Source organism: Trachymyrmex septentrionalis, unplaced genomic scaffold (genome assembly GCF_001594115.1).
Source record: "Trachymyrmex septentrionalis isolate Tsep2-gDNA-1 unplaced genomic scaffold, Tsep1.0 scaffold33, whole genome shotgun sequence".
NCBI lineage: Eukaryota > Metazoa > Arthropoda > Insecta > Hymenoptera > Formicidae > Trachymyrmex > Trachymyrmex septentrionalis.
In genome coordinates this window covers 640,317-660,905 of record NW_017305494.1, presented here as the reverse complement: position 1 = coordinate 660,905, position 20,589 = coordinate 640,317, and the positions used below count along the sequence as shown (strand labels likewise).

Genomic DNA, 20,589 nt, shown 5'->3' with positions numbered 1-20,589 from the left:
TATATATATATATATATATATATATATATATATCGTGTATAGGGTTTTTATTTTATTTGGGTATTAAATCATAAGACATTAGAATATACTGTTAGGATAAGTATAGTTGAAACAAGAAACAGGCCCTAGCAAAGGCGCCATTCCGGAATGATGGGCTGGATAGCCCGCCATATTGGGACAGAACGCCAAAGCTCGTGAACCAAAATTGGCATAACAGAAACATACTCCCGGAAGGAGCGCCGGGAAAGATCGACAGAAGTTTAGGATGTAGGATAATCCGAAAAAAACGGTGGGGATAGAAAACGCGAAGTAGAAACAGAAAACCAAACCGTTAAATTCCTGTGCGGAGAAAACTAGAAGGAATGACGGTGTAAAATTTGGACTTATATATAACCTAAATCGTTACTTTGAAACAATGTTTCGCACAGAAAAGCAAATTTCGGAAAATGAAAACCGTTAATTTTCTGTGCGGGGAAAACCAAAGGCGATAACGGTTTAAAATTTGAGCTTAACCCAAGCAATCATGGCGAAACAGTGTTTTACACATTTAGGATGCAAATTTTGAGTCACCGTTAATGTCCGGAGAAGAGATGATCTTAAAACGGAACTGGATTCCAGGGATCACCATGAGAAATACCCGAAACAGTGTTTTGGATAGAAATGATAACACGGGGTCAGAATTTCCAGATTAGGGGAATAGAGAGAGAGCAAATTAGAACAATAACGGTGCAAAATCGGGCAAAATGTAAATAGGTGCCGAAAGGGCGAACCGGGATATCCGGATGTAAATAGAAAGAGACTAGAGCCGGAAGGACAAGCGATGAAAAATATACGGTGTTGATAAAAACATATAGATAATCGTAACGACCTGGATCTTCCTAGAGAAGAGAAGGGACAAGCATCGCGAGCAAGTGAGTACCTAGAATAGAAAGAAGGGTACGACATGTAAATATAGAGACGGAGGTGGAAACGCAAGTCCGCAAACATGATTAAGCGCGATACGTAAGGCGAACGATGTAAGCGCTATAAGCGCTAACAACGAGTGGTAGGGAGAAAGCAGGAGAGCAGAATAGGGATGCGCGTGCGATAAAAGCGAGCGCACAAGAACCCTCGAGGAGTTTTGCCTCCCGACCATTAAACAACGAAGACGAGAGTAGGATAGCCCTTAATCAGAGCCGAAAAGCGTTAGACAGTGGAACAAGGGAGGAGTTATCTCCTGACTGTATAAGGTACACGTGGGCTAGTGAAGTGATTGCGATTGTTACCAATGGTAAAACAAGTAGAGTATTTAATCTTGTACGGATAAGCGACCACCATAAGTATATATTTGTGTATATAAAGATGCTTATATAATAATATGATGATAAAATATACAATGTTATAGTTAATTAAGTAAAATTGATCAACATTCCTTTAATATTACCTCTCCCGAAGCGTTATACCGGGTAATTGAAGTGACACTTGAAATTGTTGTACCAGAACTAAGTGGTGAGATTATTACAGAAGGGAGCAAGACCTTCGTCTTTGGTGGTTAAAAGACATGGAACAGAGAAGAGAACCGAAATTCATATAACTTGCGGGAATTTGGTCACAATCGACACTCACATATCTCAGTTTCTTTCATCCCCATCACGTAATATTTTTTATATTCGAAAATGTCACTTAATTGATTAAAATTTATTGGAATCTGCACCTCTTTTATCGTAGTGAAGATCTCTCTAGTTCTAATCGAGTCAGTCTGTTCTCGTAAGCTGCTAATAACACATCTCTGAAGACTTAGTTTATAAACTTGTTTTATAAACTTGCCTGTATCATCATTGAAAAAATTCAGTCAGAAGACAATTATCGAACCTTTTTAATACTTTATATATTACGGTGCGTCTCGTTCGTAATAGTACACGCGCACCAATTTTATAAAAGGGATACAGGTAAAATTTTTTGGGTCTTGGCTTTCCAAGGTATTCCTTCAGTGTCTTTCGGGCCGTCAATTTGCTCAGGTCGCGTTCTGTTAGTATATATTGTTTACGTAGAATCAATTTTTAAGATATCAGGACATTTTTTCAGAAAAATGTTCCTGTGAAGGACACGCAGAAATTGCTCAATGCCGATGAAAAGCGAGGCAAGTTGTGCAAAAATACAACCACCATCCTCAAATGCAACAAATGTTTTCATTTTACTTGCAAAAAACATTCGGCGACAATTATTATTTGCAATAATTATACTACGACTGAAAGTGCATAAATCTTTTTTTGATTTATCCATTTTCTAATAAAAGATAATACTTAGTTTGGTAAATAAGTGATTATTTAAATATCGTAAACTTTCATCGTCATATAATGCTTATTTGACGACATTATGCTATAATCTTTCGAATTTTCACAGTCTTATTCTTCGGTGTTCTCTGTACATGGTGTGCGCCCACTCCCGTTATGAAAGGGCCCGCTGGAAGGTTAAGGTAATATAATAAGTTAAGGTAATATAATATAATAAACTTTTAAGTGTATTTGACTTACGTTTTTTTTGTAAATCATAACTCTTTAAATGCTAAAAAGTGTACGATCGCGTTTCTCATAAGATTTGCCATAAGTAATAAATGCTACGAGCACGATAGCGCAGATAAATTGTTAGAGAAATTTTTGTAAAAGTGAGAAATTAGACAATAATTGCGTGCAACAAGTATTATAACGCGTATTAACATACAAGTCTAACAAATATTTCAGTACATCGAATTGTAAGAACGCTCTTACAATTCGATGTACTGAAATAATTGTCTGATTTGTATGTCAATAATAGTTTTACGCTTATTGTACGTAATTATTGTCTAATTTCGCTCTTTTACAACATTTCTTTAAAAATTTTATATTTTTAGTGTAATTAAAAAAACATTCCCCTCCCCCGATACACAAAAAGTATAATATACATTTTAATTTCATACTAATTTATAATTTAGCGAAATTAGCACATTTTAAGTATGTGAAAGATAATGAGATAATGTGACAAAGGAGAAAAGTGAGAATGAACGTGTTTTTATAAGCGTGTAAATGCGTCCGATCAGTGTGCGTCCCGCGCATAATACGCTTGCGTCTAACCGTGAGCGCCGCTCCTGTCTTCTTCTCTACGCGGTCCGTAATACGCTAATTATTTCTTCTTGTAATTTGAAAACCAAGCTTCAGATAAAATTTTTATAAAGAAAAAAATCGTCTTAGAATTAGGTCAGAAGAATGTTTTTTCAGGGACACCTGGGATTGTTCTGAATCATTCTATATTATATATAGTGAAGTATAAGTGAAGAACAAAATTGAACCAATGCAAGTGCTTTTGTAGAAAATAATGGTTTATTTGTGTATTGTGACACTAAACGAAAAGAATTTGTTACACATAATAATTAACACTTATTTGACTTACAACAATGATGTAACAATCTTGTAACATTCCATTTGATTTGGTAGTTATGCAATTATTTTTTGACTCAATTATGCATCGTCTCAAAAAATAATAGAAAATAACAGTTTTAGAAAAGTTTTATATTACGTCCATAAACCTTTTTTGCTTAAGACAACTGCAATTCATTTCGGCATACTTTCCATCAAAGTATTATACATACTTCTTTAGAGATTGCATACCACTGCTTCTCAACTCTATCCCATAATTTATCCAAATTACTTGGAGACGAATCATAATCATCTTGTAATTGCTTTTTAAGTATTGTCCATAGGTTTTCGATTAGATTCAAGTCTGAACTTTGAGTTGGCCAGTTCAAAACTTGAAATGGTTGCAATTCCACCCATTTTTGCACATTTTATCATATGTTTCGGATCTCTGTCGTGCTGAAACACGATATTCCTTTCATCAATTGGCATATTTTCTATAGTTTCACGTAATTTCACATTAAAAATTTCTTGATACATATATTGATTCATTCTACCATTAACACGGCTCAATGATCCAACACCGTATACGGTGAAATATCCCCAGAGCATGATGGATCCACCACCAAATTTTACAGTTTCTATGACGTGTCGTTTCTGTAGCGATTCACTTTTCCAGATCCAGGCCCACTAACGTCCATCAGACAAAAATCTATTTGACACATCAAAGAAACTGTGAAATTTGATAGTAAAAGGTTTATGAACGAAATATTAAACTTTTCCGAAGCTGTTATTTTCTATTATTTTTTTAGACGGTGCATAATTGAGTCACAAAAAAAAATTACATATTACCAAATTAAATGAAATATTATAAAATTGTTACACCTTTGTTGTAGTAAAATAAATATTAATTATTATGTGTAACAAATTCCTTTCGTTTTATATCACAATAGACAAATAAATCATTATTTTTTACAACAGCACTTGCATCCATTCAATTTTGCTTCTCACTGTATATGTATAAGCTATAGACGATTAAAGAAAAAATTCTTTAATTTTAACGTCATTTCTTTGAATTAAATTGCTTTTTGAAATCAAATAGAAAAATTTATTTGATTTTAAAAAATGATGTTTAAATTAAAGAAATAATGAGCATCATTTCTTCGAATTGAACATAATTTTTATAAAAATTAAAAATTAAAAAATTTATATGATTTAAAGGAATTACGTAGGCTGCTGGAAATGTTTCTGCAATCTAATACTTCCAGTGGCGCCAACGTTCTGCTACTACAATATCCATAAAATTAGACGTTTTTAACCTATAATTCAATTGACAGTTTGTACTCAAGCCAACTAGTTTTGTTTACATAATATTTTAAAGAAATTATTTTATAAGAAAATGGAAATTTCGCGTGAAAATTTTCGGGCAATGATTTTTTACGATTACAAATGTAATCTAACTCCGAAACAATATGCATCGATCGACTTCATTTGGCTTTTGGGGATGAAGCACCATCCAATAGGACTGTTTATAATTGATTTGCCGAATTCCAGCGTGGATGTACCTTTCTTAGTGATGAATTCCGTGAAGGTCGTCCATCCATGTCTGTTGTTGCCACTAATGTTGATGCTGTGCGTGAAATGATTGAGCGAGACCGGCATATAACATACCGCGAGATTCAGGCATCCTTAGGCATTGATATGAAAGCAACACATACGATTTTGCATGATCACTTGAGCGTACGGAAACTTTGCAGTCGTTGGATCCCACACAATTTGACCGAAGCTCAAAAACAGACTCGTGCTAAATGGAGCAAAGAAATGCTCAAGAAACTCAACCGAAGTCGGTCAAATTTGGTCTACAACATCGTTACTGGGGACGAAATATGAATCTATTCGTATGAACCCGAAAGTAAACAACAATCCACTGTTTGGGTATTTCAAAATGAACCGAAACCAACAAAAATTGTTCGTTCACGCAGTGCTGCCAAGCAAATGATTGCTTGTTTCTTCGGTTATACTGGACATGTGACAACCGTGGCTTTAGAGGATCGAAGGACTGTAAATACTGATTGGTATACAATAATTTGTTTGCCAGAAGTCATAAATGAATTGCGTAGAACAAACCGAAATTGTCGTATCATCCTTCATCATGACAACGCCTGTCACACAGCACGTCAAACCGTTGATTTTTTATCCAATAATAATGTCGAATTGATGACTCATTGTCCGTATTCACCTGATTTATCAATGACTTCTTTTTGTTCCCAAACATTAAAAATAAGATGCATGATGAGCGATTTGAGTCGCCTGAAGCAGCTATTGAAACATTTCGTACACTGATTTCTGGGGTTACAACCTTAGAGTGGAAAAAATGCTTCGAAAATTGATTCGAGTGTATGCAAAAATGTATCGATCTTAAAGGCGAATACTTCGAAATAAAGCCATTTACCGAATTTTATATGTTTTTTTTTCATATTGTTTTCAAAAACTTTTCCAGCAACCTACATATGTTGAAATCAAAGAAATTATGTTCAAATCAAAGAAATTTTTTTTTTAACCGTACGCAAAGAAACATTTTTTTGAATCAAAGAAATTTTTCTCTAAGTGCATTTGATACTCGTATACGAGTACATCCAAATATTCAGGTGTCCTATCTTTCTAAGACATCCTTATAAACACACATAAACAAATATAAATATTCATAAACATATATGATTACATATGAAATATATTCATATATGTTCTTAGTACATCTTTCTTCTTTTTGTAAAATTACTTTTTGAATATGCATAGACATATTTCATATACAGGGAGGGGCATTTAAAACAGGTCATCTGAATAGCCCGCTTGTTTTTAACAATAGAAGAAAAAGTATCAAATAAATTGCTTGGTTTCGAGGGGCACATAATGTGATGTCAATAATTGTTTTGTAGATGGAGGCGTAAAGGATAGGCAAAAATCAAATATGTTTTTCTATTTACATTCTGATAGAGCATTTTAAGACAAATACAATGACTTATAATTGAAGGTCATTCAAGGTTACGCACAAGGTCAATAATGGAAAATAATTGAATGTAAAGGAAAATAAATTTATTATTTCAAGGCACTTTTCGAATAATTTCGTGTCTTCTCTTCTTGTTGATATACTGCTAATTGTTCAAGTGTATGTAAATATATACATACCGTTTAAATTGAATCGCACATAACATTATTCATATTTACTGATCAGTTTGAATTCATCTATCGATCAAAATGCGTGTCTTGCAAAATGCGTAATACAAAAGCGGAAAAAGTCGATATGATTTTTGTCTATGGTGAATGTCGCCAAATTATGAGAGAAGCAGTTTGTATGCTAAAAGATTTTCCGATCGTGTCCATCCCTCATTCTCTGTTTTTTCAAACATAGTACAAACTTTTCAAGAAACAGGATCTGTGGATAATAAAAAACGTAAACGAATCAAGAAAGCAACTGACGACGGAAATTTAAACATTTTAGCCGCTGTAGAACTAAATCCACATATAAGTACAAGACAGCTTGAACGTGAAAGTATTGAAGGTATTAGTCGACGAAGTGTTCTGCGAATACTCCATTCCAACAAATTTCATTCTTTCCTGTACTTCACTTCATGAACAGTTACATCGCAATGATTTTTAAAATCGTGTACAATTCTGTGAATGGGCACTACAAAGACTACAAGAAGATGATATGTTTGTCACTAAAATCTTATTTACTGACTTTATTAACTGACGAAGCTACATATACAACAATGGACAAGTAAATTTTCGCAACATGCACTATTGATCAGTAGAAAACCCACATTAGATGAGAAAAGGCAGACAGAGATCTATAAATATCTGGGCCAGAATTCTTAATGATAAAATAATCGGTCCTCATTTTATCGATAGATTAAATAGTCGCAAGTATGTACAGATTTTAACAGAAATATTGCCACTATTATTAAAAGATCTTTTACTGAACGTATGACAATCAATATGGTATCAGCAAGATGAATGTTCTGCTCATTTTGCACGGATTATTACTGAATTACAGTATGTGTGAATACTAAACAGAAAATTTGGAGATCGTTGGATTGGTCAGGAAATAACAAATGAGCCGCATTTTCACCAGATTTAACAATGAATTTTATTGGTAGGAAAAGTTGAAATAATAAGTGTAATAATTTATTTTCAATTATTTTCCATTATTGATCTTGTGCATAATCTTGAATGATCTTCAATTATAGATCATTGTATTCGTCTTAAAATGCTTTATCAGAATATAAATAAAAAAACATATCATTCCATTAAAAAAAACAGATTATACCTTTGCCTATCCTTTACGCCTCCATCTACAAAACAATTATTGACATCACATTATGTGCTCCTCGAAACCAAGCAATTTTTGTTTGACACTTTTTTTTTTATTATTAAAAACAAGCGAGCTATTCAGGATGACCTGTTTTAAATGCCCCTCCCTGTATATGAAATATGTCTATGCATATTCAAAAAGTAATTTTACAAAAAGAAGAAAGATGTATTAAGAACATCATATAATATATATAGATATATTTCATATGTAATTATATATGTTTATAAACATTTATATATGTTTATGGTATGTGTGTCTATAAGGATGTCCCAGAAAGATAGGACATCTGAATATTTGAATGTATATCAAACGCACTTAAAGAAAGATTTCTTTGATTCAAAAAAATGTTTCTTTGCCGTGTGGTTATAGAAAAAATGTTATTTAGGTGATCCTTTTAAATACCCCTTCCTGTATAATTATATATGTTTAATATATATGTATGTGTATTAAATATTTATACATGTGTATGTATGTTTACACATGTATATATTCATGTATAAAAAATTTTTTACTAGGAAGTTAAAAGTAAATTTTTTAAATTTACAGTAATCATTTTAAATCTGCACGATAATTTTACATGATTGTGCGTGTTGCGTGTGTATGCGTGCGTGTGTGTGCGTGTGTGTGCGCGCGCGTTACTTTAAGTAAATTTAATCTTATAAGGGCAATACCAGATGATGGATCGAGGATTTTGATGCAGGCTCTTGAGCGAAAAAACGATATGTGTCCGGCCGTTTCAGCCATTGGCTCATAGTTTCGAAGAAATCGATTTTTTAAATAATTATTGTAATAATTTGAAAAACGTACTAATGAAAATATACGTATGAATGAAAATATCCGTATCTTTATAAATTTTATTTTAATTTAATATTATTAGTTTTAATTACTTTTTGATGTAATATGAAATTTCATGACATTACATATTAGTATTATAGATAAATTAGTATTATAGATCAAATATTTTCATTTATGGAATATTTATTATTAACATTGTTATCATCGTCGTTGTTGTTATTTACATGAACGCATAAATAAGATTATAATGAATCCTGTTACAGTTTCTGATGAAATTCGAAATTGGAAGTTATGATTAAAAACAAATAAGTCATATACGTTTGTAATCTTCTTTTGATTAACATTAATCGATTTATTAATAATAATAGAAAACTAATCGTGTTTTGTAGACGTACATTGTACGGGATCATATAAATAATAAAAACAAGAAAAACAATTTTTGTATTGTGAACATTTTACAAATGAATTTTTGTTGCAGACACAATAACTTTTTCTAATGTCTGGCGGAAAGCAGATATAATTGATATATTATGGAAATAGTTTCTTTCAGAAATCAATTTTGATGAGAATCAAATTTTTCATTTTAAAATGAAATTTATTCTAAAATTCTTTTGTAAGATGTTCATAATATAATAAATATTTATGTTTTTCTTATTTTTATGATTTATATCATTCCGTACAATATACGTCTACAAAACACGATTAGTTTTCTATTATTATTAATAAATTGATTAATGTTAATCAAAAGAAGATTATAAACATATGATTTACTTGTTCCTAATCATAATTTCCATTTTCTAATTTCATCAGAAACTGTAACAGATTTCATTACAATCTTATTTATGCTTTCATGTAAATAACAACAACGACGATGATAATAATGTTAATAATAAATATTCCATAAATGAAAATATTTAATTATCTATAATACTATTATAATATGTAATTTCATGAAATTTCATTACATCAAAAAGTAATTAAAACTAATAATATTAAATTAAAATGAAATTTATAAAGATACGGAAATTTTCATTCATACGTATATTTTTATTAGTACGTTTTTCAAATTATTACAATAATTATTTAAAAAATCGATTTCTTCGAAACTATGAGCCAATGGTTGAAACGGCCGGACACGTATCGTTTTTTTGCTCAAGAACAGCTTGTAAAAAGAGTCAAAATTCTCGACCTCGTCATCTGGTGTTCCTCTTGTTAGTATAAATTAATAAAAGCATATTAGCATCTCACAATTCGTAAAATTTTGCGAAATTTCTTTTTTTGTTATGGTACCTATTCTTCGAATGTTTTTTTATATAATACATATATATGCGCCGCTCCGTATCGGTTTTCATGTATCTTCGCCTAATATTTGTAATTAAACGTTTTATAATTTATAGACTCTTATTTCGCCGTTCATTTTGTTTGTTTATTTATGTTAAATTTCTTTTTATTGCTTCATTGATCATTGTTGCCTTGTTAACTGATTCAATTCAACTCATGACATACAAGACAACGTTGAGTTATCATGAATTATAAAGATAGGTGATGTTTATATCATATTTTTTAGTCTTAATGGAATTAAATTAAACTTGAATTATCGAAAGCACTCATGATCAGACTGATTTTCTGCTGGTGCTACTGGCAGTACTTAGAATCCCTAAATGTCACGACATCTAAAGTAAAATGATGTCTAGCATTATCTATTCTACATAGATTGAAGAGATAAAGTAAAATGATAAAATTAATAAAATAATTTTAAAATTATCAGAATTATATAAATAGGCCTATACATTATTATTGTATAAACGTACTGAATTAAAAATATATAAAAGTTACAAATAGTGGAAAACGTCGAAAGTAACGTCCTCAATTATATAACTTTAACATATTGAGAGGAAAATGTATTAAATTTTAATAAATATTTATTCGAATAGTGCCAGTTAAATATTTACTAAAAGTAAATATTTATTTGGTATAAAAATTGATTTGATTTACTTAGTATTAGATTTTATTTAACAAATAATATTTATTTTTCGTAAATAAATGTTATATATTACTATTAAATTATTATATAATATAATACTATTTAAACATTTATTTATTAAAATTTAGTACATTTTTCTCTCAGTGCACATACTCATTTCACTGTAAGCTTCAAAAGCATAAAACTAGTTTAGCATAGAAATCAAATCTACTTCTGTCAATATTTGGTAATTTATTATAACATAAAGGTTACTTTTATTGCCGATATTTTGGGTAATTATACCAAAGGGAATCTTCCTCTGTGATCTTGACCTTAATATACGAGGGTCGTTTGAAAAGTCCGTGCAAAAATAAAAACTACTTAATTTTTTGGGGTAAACTTTTTTTATTTTGCAACATAGTCACCTTTTAGGCTTATACACGTCCAACGCTGCTCTAATTTGTTGATCCCTTCCGAATAATAGGATTTGTCCAAGTCTGAAAAATAGCCATTTGTTTCTGCAATCACGTCCTCGTTTCCATAAAATCTTTTTCCCGCCAGCCATTTCTTCATATTGGGGAACAAATAGTAGTCCGAGGGAGCCAAGTCAGGAGAGTAGGGGGGATGTGAGACGAGTTGGAACCCTAATTCCATTAATTTTGCGACCACAACTGCTGAGGTGTGAGCTGATGCGTTATCGTGAAAATCACTCGACTTCCTCGATTCAAATGAATGCCAAACACAAACAAATAGACTGATCTGGCTGTAACTTGGTGTGTGTTCCTCCAAGAGAAGTGCTACTAACTAAATCTAACTTTGATACGCGCCAGTAGTGCCATCTCTCTGACTTTGCACGGACTTTTCAAACGACCCTCGTATATTGTCAAGGTTACGACCCTGAGTAACTCAACAGGTTTTAGCCGTCACTCGTTATTCGTTAAAAATTTATTAAGAAGAAAAGTTTAAAAAACTAACGCTTTATTTCTATTAAATATATAGAACAAGAATTCACTGCTTTAAAATAGATTTCTTACTTTAAAAACAAATTTTCTTCAAAAACGATATTTTCTTATATAATTTTTGTCTTTATATAATAATGCATAGGAGTGCACGACTCCTTCTGCTTCGTATTGCGAGTGTACGACTTTCCGTGCGAAGCGATTTCTACCCCATCTCCCAAGTTTTAGCCATCGCTTGTTATTTGTTAAAAAGTTATTAACAATCAAAGTTGCTAATTATGTCTCTGCTTTGTATGAAAAGTTGGATGACTCTAGGCAGGTGAGAGATTTAAGGTGGACCGACTAGGGAAACGCAACTTTCTAAGGCATGGTCTATCCCACCTTTCCCTTTGCTTAGGGGCACGCGACTTTCCACGCAAAGCAAGTTCTACCTCACGTTTTCTCTTGCTACGGAGCGCAGGACTTTCTACGCAAAGCGACTTCCACATCTCCTCCTTCCTATTATAAGGCGCATGAGTTTCTACGCGAAGCGTGGAAACAAAGAAAATTTTGTTTTTAAAGCAAGAAATCTATTTTAAAGCAGAAAATTTTTTTCTATAAAAAATCGGTTGTTCCATCTTTTGGTAAATTTTACCTATTAGGTAAGTAACAAGATTTTATTCAATCACATGCGCGAATTGCCAGATTTACTTCACAGATAAAGTTTACCAAAAAATGAAACAACCGGCCCATAGTAAAAAGAGACATTATTTTTTTAAACATTTCTTGTTACGCCTCTTCTTATGTCTTTCTTACTTTTAATAACTTTTTAATTAATAACGAGGCTAAAAACCTGTTAGAGATTACTCAGGACCATGATCTTGACAACATATATCAAGGTCAAAATATCGAAAAAATGATGAGTAAACCTCAACCTTCTAAATGTCGACGATTTTTGCGCATTCATACATTATAGGTGAAAAGCACCCAATAAAATTGAACTTCTTTTTATGGACAGACCCGTATCTTTCATCTTTATATTGTATTGCCGTGAAAACAGAAGAGAAAAACAACATTTTAAGTATGAACGTGACAAATTGCAAAACAATGCTGACAAAGTGCGTGTGCATGCGTGCGTACGTGCTAACATTTTTAGAAAGAAAAATACGAGACCTATATTTTTAAATCTATGTTCAAAGATACGATGGTGTCTCGGCGCTAAGAGAACGTGCAGCGATATGATAGCGCGAAACCGATCGTATATCTTTTGTATATACAAAAATCCATAATATACGTGATATACATATATACTATAATATTTTTGTGTATGATATTTTTCGAGAATAAGGTCATAAAATAATCCGTTATTGGAGATACTGTCAAGGAACATTACCTAATCGTTACATGTCGATGAAAATATTCTTAAAAAAATGTAAAAAATAATATCAATTTTATTAACAATCGTTATTGTTAAAATAATTAAAAGATAATATAAAATATAAATTAAAAGTTAATAGAAAATGTGAATAACATTGATTAAGTATATAATATCCTTTGTAAAAAGAAAACAATGTTATTAAAAAAGATATATTAACGTAAAATTTTTTTATGCAATACTTTTATTTTCGAGGAAATCAACAGTAGAATTAAAAAACTAATTTTTTTTCCCTTATATGTAGAATTATTATTTCTTTAGTATTTATATCGTTTGTAACGAGCCATCGTGTAACACTATTGACGTTCAATGGAAAGATGGAAGGTTTTAGAAAGTTTGACTTCTATAGATACACAATGTGCAAGAGTATGCGAATTATATAACGCGAACCTTAATCCAGCGCTGCTACCTGCGTTCTCAAACCACGGTAAACTAGGATCCGGTTGCGACCCGAGTTGGACCGCGTGACTCTCGACCTTGGAAGGTTCACCGACGCTTCCAGGACTACGTTTCAGCCACACCGCGGTGATCACCGTGCCAGTGGACGCGTTGAGCGCGATCATTCTCGCCTCCACAGCGTCATCCACCGACACCAGCAGAGATTTGGTCAGAACGTCTAAAAGAGCTATGTAATTTCGTTAATATCTTCGACCGTATCTCGGGAATCATGTTCAACAATAACTTTCAACGCGCATTGTTCACTACGCGCAACACATGTCGCCAATTAAACGACTGATAGAGTAAGGAAACTAGATTGAAAGCACTAATTCCGGATTACATTTGTCATGTTTGTATTTCTTCTTTTTTTTTTCGTTAAACGGTGTACTATAAATATTTAATCGTACGTCACATTCTGAGTTAATAAATGTAATCCCTTATGCATCATCTACAATATATATGCAGAATAAATTTAGTATAAGAAATAAGAGTAAGAAATTGACCAATCATAGTAGAATATGACTGAAGAATAATCGACTGTGGTTAGAAAGTTTCTTGCTCTTACTTTTTATACCAAGTTTATGGCTCCTGCACACTAGACGCGGAAATAATAGTCAAAGTTCCTAACACTTTCATTGGTTACTGCGCCGCATTTCCCTGCGTGGCAAACGTTTCCACATCAAGTATGCAGAAGCCACATATTGTAGACAACACATTATGGATCGTCTACAATAGCAGTAATACCATCTGATCAAATTTGACCCGGACTGGTCCATTTAAACCGCGCGCGTAAATTGAATCGGTAAAAATTTTTTTTTTCTAGATTGGTACAACCTTCTCTGACATTCGTGTGAAATTTGAGCGGGATACGTCAGTTAGTGTGTGTTTGGCAGCCATTTGTTTACAACGCAAAAAGTTTCTCTGGCGATTTTTACTATGAAAAAAAAAATTGAACAATGAGTTTGCTTGAAATTTTGTGTTTCCAATGGAATTACGGCTACGGAATCATTGAAAATGTTGCAGAAGTGTTTTGGGGAGTCTACTCTATCGAGAACGCAAGTATTTGAGTGGCATAAAGCATTCAGTGAGGGTCGTGAGGTCGTAGAAAACTTGTCTCATGCGAGTCGTCCATCCACCTCTGTTAACGACGATAACATGGAAAAAGTGAAGGAAATTGTGCTTGAAAATCGTCGTGTTGGCATTAGAGAGATAGCAGAAGCTCTCAACATCTCTTATGGATCGACTCAACACATTTGTGGGCAGACAATTCATGGATTTTTTACCACGATAATGCGCCGTCATATTCCAGCCTGATTGTGACTGAATTTTTGGCCAAACACGAAATAAAAGTCATCGCTCAGCCACCGTATTCGCTAGATTTGGCTCCCTGTGACTTTTTTCTGTTTCCGAAACTCAAATATCCGCTCCGGGGAACGCGCCATGAATCGATTGAGGCCATAAAAAGAAATTCACTGAAGGAACTAAAGGCCATCCCGGCCGAGGCCTATAAGAAGTGTATGGAAAATTGGATTAATCGTTGGCATGCTTGTATTGGCTCAGAAGGAGGCTATTTTGAAGGCGATCATAAAGATTTGTATTAAAATACATAAAATTGTTGTTTTTTTTAACCAGTCCGGGTCAAATTTGATCAGATGGTACTGCGTTGTAAGTAATAAGAGATTGGTTAATCATAATCGATTATTCTCCTCACATTTGACTCTGATTGGTCGATCTTTATGGTTAACGATTTACAACTTATTATACCATATTACTCTCATTGTAGACGGCCCTTTAGTATTCTCTACATAACAACTCATCTAACTCACCATTACGTCGCATCGCTTCAGCAGCTCCGAGATTCCGAAGCACCATGGCGGTCATGTCAGCTTTCTGACGTGCCATATCGTACCGCCTTGGATCCAAGGCTACGTCAGCTGGAAGAGATTTAAATCCCTCCGTAGTGACACAAACTTCGCCCAGAGAACCTGTCGATGCCGCCTCTATCACATCCAAGGCTTCTTCTATAGCCGCCTTCAAAAGAATCGAATAACAGGATGTTAAAAAAAACAGAAAAGAATTGCATTATCTTGGGCTGTGTTCCATAAATGACTCCTATTGAGCTAGCTCCCCCAACAGCGATAAATAAATTTTAACACATTTCAAAATTACGTGCTAATTAGGTGCTGAAGTGCGAAATCAGATGTTCGAACCGTTTGGCAGAAAAAAAATTATTGGGGGGGGGGATGAGTTAGCTTAATATTAAGTTAACCCCCATTAAAAAAAAATAAATACTTATTACGTAAACAAATAAAACAAATATATCAGAATTAAGTGTTAATTAGGTTCCAAGAAATGATTAAAATATTATATTTTGAAAATATATATATTATACACGGAATTATATACAGAACTTAGGCGCCAGTCGAATAGTTGGCTCCAAGAAAAAAGTTACTTTAAAAAATTAGATGCTCAGACAAATTTGATATTGAAATGTTTCTTTTTGAATATTATTTAAAGATATGCTCGTTTGGTTTAGGAGAAATTTGAACTGAAAGTTGACCTAGTTTACAAAAAAGTAAAGTGGTATTAAAAAGTTAAGTGCTCCTACGAATTTAATGTTAAAATATTTCTCTTTTTATATACAGTTACGATATATAATCGTCAAATCAGATGCTGAAACATCTACTTATAAGAGTGAAATTGTGCTAAAAAATTAGCTCCTCCACATTAATGGTTTGTATGTATATATACAAACTTATCAAACAGAATGGGCACCTAATTCGGCGATTAGATATCTTAATAGATATAAAAAGAGAAATATTTTAGCACTAAATACGTAAGAGCATCTAATTTTTTAATACCACTACTCTTGTAAATTATTCGCTCGGTCGACATTTTAGGTCAAAATTTCCTAAATCGAATGAACATTTAATTGGGAGATCTGATATTTTAAAAAAATATTAAAAAGCAAACATTTTAATATCAAATTTGTCGGAGCACCTAATTTTATAAGGTATCTTCTCTCTTAAGAGCCGGTAATCAGCGGACAATGTTTTTAAAAGTTTTTTAAATATTTATTTCATTAATTTTATATTTTTCACGATTTATTTTAAAAATTCATTAATTTAACATTTATTTAACGTAAATTCGTTTATTTAACGTTTATTAAATATTTATTTTATATTATAATTTTTCATTATAATTTTTCATTTAAAATAAATGATTGAAAAAAATATTGTTTAAAAACATTTATTTAACGTTTATTTAATATTTACTTTGAATTTATTTTTATTTGAAGTAATGGTTTGAAAAACAGTTATTTAATATTTATTTTTAAAAAATGTTTATTTAACATTAAATATTCATTTGAAATAATGGTTTAAAAAAACATTTTTAAACATTTGTTCAACGTTTATGAAATGTTTATTTAACATAAATTATTTGTATGAAATAAAAGTTGAAAGAAATGTTTTTTAAACGCTTGTTTAACATTTATAAAATGTTTATTTTACATTATTTATTCATTTAAAATATTGTGATAAGAAACGTTTACTTCACGTTTATTTAACGTTTAGTAAATATTTATTTCACATTAATTATTTGTTTGAAATAATGGTTAAATAAAGAAACATTTATTTAACATTTTTTTAAACGTTTATTTGTAATTAATTTCACATTTAATGAGTCGTTTTTAAATTAACATTTTTTAAACGTTTATATAACGTTTATTATAAATGTTTGTTTTTTCTGATTTATTTGTTTAAAATATTGTATTTATTTAGAAGAACGTTTATTTAACGTTTATCTAACGTTTTTTATAAATATGTGTATAAAAAATGTTGTTATTTTCTAAAATTCAAATTAATAAAAAACGGGTCGGAATAATAAAATAATCGCAGAGGAGAAATTAACACAATAAAATTGTGTTAAGTATACCATATATGGATAATAAAAACTGTGTGCATTGATAATTACAAACGGCGTAACGGATAAGATACGAGACTCATAACCCAAGGTGAAATCCCAGGTTCAAAACCCGGCTAGTAAGTGAAAAAGATAAAAATATAATTAGAGATAATTAATAAAATTAGTTGTCTAAGGTTTATACATTGTTGATAAAAAAATAAATTTAAAAAACGTTTCTACATTATTATCTTTGTAATTTCGTTCAAATAATTTTATTTTAGAGAGAGAGAGAGAGAGAGAGAGAGAGAGAGAGAGAGGAGAGAGGGGGAGTAAGAGGGAGAAGGGGTGAGGGAGGCTCTGCGGGGAAGATTGATGAGTTGTAGTTTTTGAGAATGGAAAAGAGATATAGAGATATTACATCGGAAGGTGCAGACGTAGGGAGAAAGAGAGAGATGCGTTAAAGTAAAAGAAAGATGCGTTAAAGGTATAACTATTACCGTATCTCCAAGAGACGGCAATAAATCGTACGTCATACGCCAAAGCTTGTGCGTTACTTACGTCTACAATTTAAGTCTATAAGTAAGTATGTATTACGACAATTCTTGTGCTCAGATCCTTAGAATAAGAAAACTTTGTTATTGTTATTGTATATATTTATAACTTCAAGGGGATGCAATAAAGATCTAACTAACATTAAAAACCGCTTTTTAATGTTAAAAAAATATTTCTTCAAACGTTAAATAAACGTTTTTTAAAAAATGTTTTTTAAATGTAAAGAAAACATCTTTTTAATTAATAAAAAAGAATTTATCCCATTAATTAAACGTTTTTTACAATGAAAAAAAAACCATTTAAAAAACATTCAGAAATATTTCTTTGCTGATTGAGGATTGCGCGGCCTACCTTTAAGTTCGAATTTCTGCCAAACGGAACGAGCACCTAATTCGGCAACTTTATATTTTTAAATGATATTAAAAAACATTTTAATACCAAATTTGTTGCAGCACCTAATTTTTTTTCTTGTAAGCCGACTGTTCGACTGACACCTAAGTTCTGTATATAATTCTGTATATATTATAATATATCTTTTCAAAATATTTTAATCATTCTTTGGATCAGCTAATTAGCACTTAATTCTGGTGTATTTGTTTTGTTTGTTTACGCAATAAATATTTAGTTTTTTTATTGAGAAGGCTAACTTAATGTTAAGCTAGCCCTCCCCAATAATTTTTTTCTGTCAAACATTTCGAGCACCTAATTTCGCACTTCAGCTTAATTAACACCTAATTAGGACCTAATTTTGAAATGTATTATAATTTATTTATCGCTGTGGAGGGGGGGGGTGGGGGAAGGTTAGCTTTACAGATTTTCTAAGATATGCTTCCAGTATTGAAAATCTACAATGCGTATGACGTAAACTACAGATTTTCTACTGGCAGTAAAAATAAATTTTGTAACAGAGTGGTGGTAAGAAACAAGTGAGACAACTTGAAGGATGCGCAGTAGAACCAAAATTTGATTGGCTATTTGATTGCTTTGAATTGCCGTCATGAGCATTGTCTCACCTGTCTTCTTTCACCATGATCTTTATATTATAATTAGACGAAATAAGTATGAAGACAAACCCGTTTGGAATCCACGATGTCGTTACGAACAATCGTCGATAGAGACGACGTTGATAATGAATTAGCCATCGTCACCGCCATCATTATCATAGTTGTCAACGTGCTAGCGAGAAGGACCGAAAGCCAAGATTCGCCCATTCCGCGCCCTGGTCATTTGTTCTTGTAACAAAATGAAAGCTTCGAGAAGTGTTAATTTATTGAAGAATAATATTTATCGAAGATAAGATAATTTGATAATATCTCAAGGTAACTTCTCCGCATTATTGATATATAAATTAAGTAAGAAATATTGCAGATAGCTCGGGGTAATTTTATACAACACCGAAATTCGATAGCTGAAAGATTATTAGAAGGTTTTTGCTTTTGTTACGTACTATATTATCAAAATATCTTTACGCAATTATCTCACCTCCCGTGATGACATTCAAGTGGCGGCAAACCCGCGACCTTCGCTTGTAATGGGCCGCTCGTACGCCCTTGCCGGCGATCGTCCGGGCATATTTCCGCCTGTAAATCTTCAGCACTCTCAATTTTTCATCGGAGAAACTTCGTAAGTGAACACCGTCGCGCCTACGTTGAAAAAGAGATAACGCAAAATAAAATAGATGTTACTTTTCATCCCACATGTGCGTTGCTATTGAAAGCAATCGATCACAATTGATCTCTGAACAAATTAATCATACGATAAAACAAAGACACTCTTCTTCTCTTTCTCCTTTCCATTGCCACGATGAAGTATTTTGCTATTTTAAACCAAATAGAACGCATACCTTGGACAGCGTTGGGAATATTACTGGCACGGCTATATCGTCAGCCTGATCGCTCGATTTCGTCTCGTTTTCTCAGTGTATCGTAAAATAGAATAATCAGTGAGATATAGAAGAGTTCATTTTCCAGCGACTAACCCGGCCTTTGACAAGCGACACGTGAGGTTTGCTCAACCTTGAATAAATCTCAACAATCCCTTCAACCCTTGGCTTCACTCACGTCCGCATGACCATCTCGATTGCATCGCACGATCATATATGTCATACATAAAGGAAGCGTATCATTTTTCCTTGGGTAGTATTCGAGATTGATTGCGGCAGAAAAAAAGAGAGAGAAAAAGTTTGTTAACATGTGCCCCCAATTAAAAGGTACATATTCTACGAAACAGAATTTACGATTGATTAAGAATGTAAAGGGACGCGAAAGTTTCACTCGTATAATAAGTGTTCAGGTCATTTTAAATCTATATGCGACATGTCATCAATTGGCTATCAATTAAATAGTACCGACACGCGATAGCTGATTCTTGAGATATAATGCATGCATTATCGCAATTTATATAATAGTACTTTTCAGACACAATAAAGTTACGTTGTCCACCCGTTGGAGACGAGTTCTGTATTGTCAGTAGAGAACGATCGATGCAGCTACTGGTATGATACAGCTACCCCCAGAACCTGCATCTTCCCCCCCCCTCTCTCACTCTCTTTCTCTCTGCGTGTATATGTGTCTCCTTTTAACTTTATTTCACATGATACACCGAACTAACCACATTTCGAAGTTTAATCTGCAATCTAGCATTTATAATTTATGTTTATTTTACGCTGCTTCTTTATAACGTTTTCAGTGCGAATTCATTTTAGTACAATCCATATTGATAATTTTACGTTGGTAAGATTCAAATCTATTTTAAATGATTTGCAATTTATGTCTAAATTTTAAAATAGAATTTCGATTATTATTTATATATATATATATATA

The 20,589-nt window shown here is 32.2% G+C and overlaps 1 protein-coding gene across 4 annotated transcripts in view; it reads right to left on the bottom strand.

Moving 5' to 3' along the window:
• The window catches only part of LOC108750153 (probable G-protein coupled receptor CG31760), a 240,262-nt gene that overhangs the window by 218,745 nt on the left and 928 nt on the right, over nt 1-20,589 (bottom strand). For all 4 annotated transcript variants that reach the window (XM_018489417.1, XM_018489418.1, XM_018489420.1 and 1 more), the window contains exons 2-5: nt 19,250-19,410; nt 18,841-18,999; nt 15,136-15,340; nt 13,262-13,496 (exon numbers count right to left, since the gene is read on the bottom strand). In XM_018489417.1, coding sequence (XP_018344919.1) covers nt 13,262-13,496; nt 15,136-15,340; nt 18,841-18,978 — 578 coding nt within the window. In that variant the 5' untranslated portion in view covers nt 18,979-18,999; nt 19,250-19,410. The remainder of the gene's footprint in view (nt 1-13,261; nt 13,497-15,135; nt 15,341-18,840; nt 19,000-19,249; nt 19,411-20,589) is intronic.